We start from the raw sequence: 6625 nt of genomic DNA on the forward strand, positions 1-6625 counted from the left end.
ATCTACTGTGATAAAGTCTACTCTCCACCGCTGTGTAATCAATTATTGTAAATGTAAATGTTATCAGGAAATGATCAGACAGGAGAGGGTTTTCAGGAAACACTGTTAAATGTTCAGTTTCTATGCCATATGTTAAAACAAGATCTAGAGTGTGATTAAAGTGGTGGGTGGGTTCTTTTACATTTTGAGAGAAACCAATTGAGTCTAATAACAGATTAAATGCCATGTTGAGGCTGTCATTTTTAGCATCTACATAGATGTTAAAATCACCCACAATAATTATTTTATCTGAGCTCAGAACTAAATTAGATAAAAAGTCTGAGAAATCAGACAGAAGCTCTGTGTAAGGCCCAGGTGGACCATAGAAGATAACAAGACTAGTTTTGCAGTTGCCACAGCCCCTGCTTGTAGCCACACTGAGATGCCACTGCTCGACTCGTGTACTAAAATCAGTCTGAAAGCAGCTGATGTAACAGGCTGTTCCACCTGTGAGCGTGTAGTACACTCCAGCATGCACACATTTATTGTTGAATAGAAAACTGTTAACATGAAGGATGCATTTCTCCAGTGTCAACAAATAAACAGTTTTGCATTTGAATGAATCTGTGAAGAAATTTGTAGTTTAACATGTTCTCTGCTACAGTCCACATTCAGTATGTTTCACAGTCACCTGTCAAAATTTATTCAGCAACAAATATAAAACTGTACATCTCCAACGCAGCGGTGCACGTGAGCGTGCACGTGTGGGTGCACGGGCGTGTGCTGACGCTAAAGCTCGTCTTTTCAGTTCAGGGTCTCCTGTTGGTTTTTCCCAGACGGTCAGAGCTCAGCCTTTCAGTGTGCACGGCTGATGTCAGATCTGAATCGCTGCCTCACTGTTTCCCTCCTGTGGCTCGTCCTGGTCACTGCTTTTGTCCCAGTCTTTCATTGTGGCTCCCATCATGAAGTCATCTCTGAGAACAGTCCAGGCAGGCTTCTCCACAGCAGCGACCTTTGCACGAGCACACACACAGAAACATCAGGATAAACACACTGACAGCAGAGGTACAGAACGAAACAAACACCTGTCAACTCACAGCAGCCTTTTCGGTCTTGCCCGTTGCTCGGACACCTCCGTCTTCCCTCCTCAGCACATCGATGAAGTCTTTCTTTGAGACAGAACAAAGGATCTTTGCCCTCTTCCTGTCTGATCCACCAGCATCCTTCACCTTTTCCTGCACAGTTTTCTGGTGTTTCCTGACAGCGTTGAACAGCTGAACCACCCCTCTGAGTGAAGGAGGACCACATTAGAACAGATGCTCGGTTGCATATACGTCAAACAAAGACACAGAGTGGTCACCTTGTAGCAATTCTCTGTAATGCTTTCTCAGTCTCGCGGTCCGTCACTATGTCAGGTTTCTCCCTGCACATCTGCTCCCACGCTTTCTTCTCGTCAGCCTGTTAGGGACACACAATCTTTGGGTTTTCAAGGCTTAGAAATAAACGTGTTGCTTTTTTGAAAGTGTTCAACAACAAGGAGGAAATGAATGAATATATATTTTCAAACACAGCTGGTCACAGTGCAGTTTTGATTTTACATTATTATGTGGATGAACATTGTGAGCAGAGCACAGTGTCTAAGGTCTGCCTGCTTTCCTGATTGGTTCCTGTGTTCAATCACTAGTTTATACTTATGGTCGTCTTTAGAGCCAAAACATGAAAATAAACTCGCCTACTTATTATAACTTGTTATTATAAGTCGAACGTTGTCATTTCTTGTCGACAGTGATGAACAAATGTGGAAACTGTGCTCGGTGAATGATGAACATCTGCTCGGACACATCATCCTGAGCCTGGGACTCGGCGCTCACCTGTTTCTTCCTCTCGAGCTGCTCCTGTCTCTCTGCTGCCTTCATCTTTTCCAGCTCCTTGTTCTTCTCCAGGATGCCGCTCGTGGTTTTCTTCCCGAGGATCTTTGCCATGGCTTCAGCCCATCCAGTGCTGGCATCTTCATTATGTTCATTTTCATCCTCTTCTTTCTCTTCATCATTCACTCTTTCACCTTCACTCTCTCCTTCAGAATCAACCTTGCCTTCAGACCAAAGAGCCATGCTGTCACCTGATTCACACAAAGAAATGATGCACTGAACTACAAACTCTCGCTGACACAGTAGAAGCATTTTGATTCATGCTAAAATATCCGACAATCCCAGAAAGTTGATCCTGTCCTGATGAACCGAGCGTCTGATTTCATCCAAAGGTTACAGACGTGTTTACTCCACCACAGCGACAAGAAGACCTTAACTGGCAGAAACACATAAACACTGTTTATGTGTGGACATTAGTCCTACCACATGCAGACAGGTGATGATGGGAGTAAAGACGGTGGAGAAAAGTTGATTTATTTGACTTCTTGGATGCAAACGTTTGAAATCACATTTAAATGTTGATTGTACACAAGAAGATTTTCAGTAAAGTTTATTGAGATTCGGATGCTTAGCGATAAAAACTGTACTAATAAATGTGTGAATGTGGGAAGTTGTGCCGCGTGCAGAGAAACGCTATCTAAGAACCTTTCAACATAACAGCTGCAGTGGTGATGACACTGTGTCTACATAAAGATACCAAGAAGTGCAGAGAGGTGAAGCAAAACATCCAGAAACGGCGGCGCTCGTTACTGCGATCGATATTTAAACCTTTGCTGGAAACAGCCGGAGGGAGTCGGCTATCAAAGCACCTGACGGATAAACTCACAGTGAAGAAAAGCTCCGTTTGGAACAGCTGCCATCCACGGTGTTTGTCCCACACAGCAGAAATCTACAGACGTGTAACTGATGCAGCGTTTCAATCACAGTGATCCTGGAACAACAGGGGGAGTCTAACAGGGGGTCAACTACACCCTCTTTATTTCAGCACCTCTGTCACATTATATGTTTTCACTTTAAATTCGCTAAATAAATGAGATTAATATTTCAATATATAAAAATAAACGCTCTTTACCCCCAGACCAACAGAAATGCACCAGTACAGCTGTTTAATGAAAGTTAATGAATGACTAAGCACTACAGCAGCGGTCCCCAGCCCCCGGGACTCGGACCGGTCCGTGAGAGTTGAGGCTCAGGTGTTTTCAGTGTTTTTATCGGTTTTCAGCGTGATTTTGTTATCGTTTTTATCATTAACTTGGTTTTCCTGGGTCTTTCACGTGTGTTATGAATAAATCTTCTTTTTTCGGTACCGGTACTAGTTTTATTTTGTTGTATTTATCCGCGACACCTTAAAGGCCGGTCTGTGAAAATATTGTCGGGCATAAACTGGTCCGTGGCGCAAAAAAGGTTGGAGACCGCTGGGCTACAACATCACAGCTGTAGGGCAGACTTCAGGATGCTGACGTGCTTGTTTTCACCATATACGCCTTTAAAGGCTCACAGATACAAACTCATCCATTCACTTGCACATGAACATACGTCCTCCTGTACGTCTCCACTGCCCAGAAGACAGTGGAGATTATTGTGGACTTCAGGAAGCACACAGCCCCACTCCCCCCATCATCCTGACTGACACCCCCATCACCTCTGTGGACTCATTCCGCTTCCTGGGTACCACCATCACCCAGGACCTGAAGTGGGAGCCCACCATCACCTCCGTCATCAAGAAAGCCCAGCAGAGGATGTACTTCCTGAGGCAGCTGAAGAAATTCAACCTGCCAACACGGACGATGATGCAGTTCTACACTGCAATCATCGAGTCCATCCTCACCTCCTCCATCACCGTGTGGTACGCTGGAGCCACTATCAGGGACAAACTGAGACTGCAGCGTGTTGTGCGCTCTGTTGTGAGAAGGTGATTGGCTGTAGACTCCCATCTTTGCAGGACCTGTACACCTCCAGGACTCTGCGGCGTGCAGCTCGGATCTCAGCTGACCCTTCTCACCCTGGACACAGTCTGTTTGACCTGCTCCCCTCAGGCAGGAGGCTCCGGTCCATTCGCACCAGAACCTCTCGCCACAAGAACAGTTTCTTCCCCTCTGCTGTTGGACACATGAACAATAACCACATGATTGTCCCCGCCACTAACACATGACCCTACGCTGTGTCACTGCATCATTCCATGTTTGGCACTGATCACCACCTGCACTCATGTATATATCATGTATATTTCTTTCTACTTAGCACTTTTAATTCTTATCCCCACTTTTATTTTTTCATGTCTATTTAAGTGCTATTTATGACACTATGTTTGCACTGAAGCACCGCAGCAATTTCCTAATGTTGTAAACCTGCTCAACATTTGGCAATAAACCCCATTCTGATTCTGATTCTGATTCACTTACGTCCTCTGTAACGGACGTCTGATTTGTGGTCTGTATCTTTTGGCTCATTCGAGCGATCCTAACAAGTCCTGATGGACGACATCGAGGACATCCTGGACTTTGAGCTCTCTTTATTTTTCCTCAGTTCTCAGAAGGATAAACTTTATTTTATTTAACATTACTGTATTTGAGATGATTTTATTTTCCCATTAATGAATATTTTCTTTAAATAATGTCATTATATCACTGCAGGCTCAGGGTTTGGGGTTTTTGTTTTTTGGACAGATGTTTTAAACAGTTCATTTTGAAGACCTGCACTTTTCCCCCCTTTGGAATATATATTATTGATCATAGTAACACAAAAGTATTTCTTACCTGATTTCTCGATTAATTAATGGAACAACTGATAGAACATTCAGTGACTAACAATCAGAGTCTACATGAGAGCAGCCAGCATAGTTCAAGAGAGAAGCACAGCGAGGTTCATGGTTTGATGAACAGTATTATTATTATTCTAAGAGTCTGTAACGATCAAACTACAAACACTTCATGAAAGCACAAAAATTAACATGACTAATCCACAACTACTGTGACAGCTTAGAGCAGCAGCACAGGTAACACTCTACAAACCATGAGTTCACTTTAAAAGGCAAAAGTCCAACTACTGCATCACTTGGAAAATTCAAGTTGGATAAACAATAATAAACAAATAATGACCTTTCAGCTGCTGGAAGCTGTTGCTGTGCTCCACAGGTGTGTCGGGGCTCGAGCCACAGATGGTTTGTGATTAGCTCTGGATCTTTAAAGAATTGTTTATTAAAGTCACACCTGAAACAGTCACATATCTGTGTGAACCAATTACAGCTGAGCATCCCTCAATAGGTCCAACCTCGTACGAGCACCTGATTGGTCTGACCAACGGGGTTTAACGATGCGTGGGACTCCAGCATAAGCGTTACAACAGCGTTTATAAGAACATCAGGAGGAACTCTGAGACGCTGTGAAATCCCACAGCAGCTCAGGGTGATGTCATCCTGCAGGGATGGTTTACACATGACAGTGAGTAACCATGGAAACGCAGGGGATGTTTTAAATTTCATGAACTGAAAAATTAAGCCTTGACTTGAGTTCATTTGGTGTAATTTCTCTGTTTACTCGTGCACGTTTGACTCCTGTGCTCCTCACAAATATGCACGTTTGTGCCGTAACACAGCAGAGTGACGCTACGATCTTTTTATGTTGCATGTTTACCGAGGATCAAAGAAAGCTATTGGACATTTGAAGATACTTCACAGAAAAGCTTGAAATAAATCAGATGTCGATTTTAACAGAGTGAAAAATGAAATCCTGCAAAATGAAGAAGAAAACATAAAATGACAAAAGAGGAAGTGCTGTGACTGAAGACAGACGTCACTGTGTGCAGTCTACCTCTGCAGCTGAACTAAATGTTGGCCTATAGCTCACATTCACCACTGACTTTGTTTGCTGTTTAGCTCTTGTGTCTTGGCAGAGTGCATGAGTCATTTTGCTTTTCTGCAGTCTGATATTTGAGGTTGAGTCAGTGTGTATAAAATAAGTTGATGCCTTAATAATCCCATCAAACTAGATGGTGGTGGCGTTTGATCGGCACATGCTGACTGCATTCTTTTCATAACCAGGTCAGGAAAGAGAACAGGAGGAGCGAGCAAAGGAGAAGAGATGCAAAATGAGGGACACCACAACAGCAGGAAAGACGAAGAAGAGGTGAGCATCAGAAAGAGGGCATACAGTTCAAACGCAGCAATCGTGGTGCAATAAAAGCTCCGAGGCTGGTAAAAACTCTGTACTGGCAAATAAAACTGTAACAAACAAGAAGGACTCAAATTAATGTTCTTCTCAAGCAGGAACCCAAAAGATTTCAGGGCTGGGCCAAGTCCTCAGTGATGCTAGCGACGCCCCTGTTGATCGTTGTTGTCTGAATACCGACGCAAATGCGGTGTTCGTGTGCGATTCACGCGTGATTTGTTACACTATTTACACTTAGTACGATGTAAACGCTCGCATTCAAAGAGCAGGTTACAGGAGAAAAGTTTCGCTCATTTTCTACCAGGTGAACAGACGGACTTTAAATCCATCCTGTAACCACAGCAGACCATTCATGTCTCTGCTGCTGTGTTAACAATAACAGCAGAGACCGCCTTTAGTGCTGTTGTTGTAAGAATCTTCGAGGCCGTGCGGCTACAATTAGCAGCAATAATAAAAACGTGAATTACAAAACTCACCGGAGTCCAACGCGTGTGCTTCCACCAGAGACATTGTGTGTTACACTACGTCGTTTCCGTAGAGTACAACTAACCG

At 43.6% G+C, this 6625-nt stretch overlaps 1 protein-coding gene across 1 annotated transcript; it reads right to left on the reverse strand.

Moving 5' to 3' along the window:
• Positions 1-465: 465 nt before the first annotated feature.
• Positions 466-6625, reverse strand: rrp15 (ribosomal RNA processing 15 homolog). The gene is made up of 5 exons (XM_085472801.1): positions 6550-6625; positions 1851-2098; positions 1340-1437; positions 1077-1266; positions 466-991 (listed from the first exon to the last, which is right to left on the reverse strand). The coding sequence occupies exons 1-5, from the start codon at positions 6581-6583 to the stop codon at positions 854-856; spliced, it is 708 nt and encodes a 235-aa protein (XP_085328927.1). The 5' UTR covers positions 6584-6625; the 3' UTR covers positions 466-853.

The sequence above is a fragment of the Copadichromis virginalis genome, linkage group LG11, assembly GCF_057382275.1.
Source record: "Copadichromis virginalis isolate Kocher_CV1m ecotype Utaka linkage group LG11, C_Virginalis_male_GT1.1, whole genome shotgun sequence".
NCBI classification, from domain to species: Eukaryota; Metazoa; Chordata; class Actinopteri; order Cichliformes; family Cichlidae; genus Copadichromis; species Copadichromis virginalis.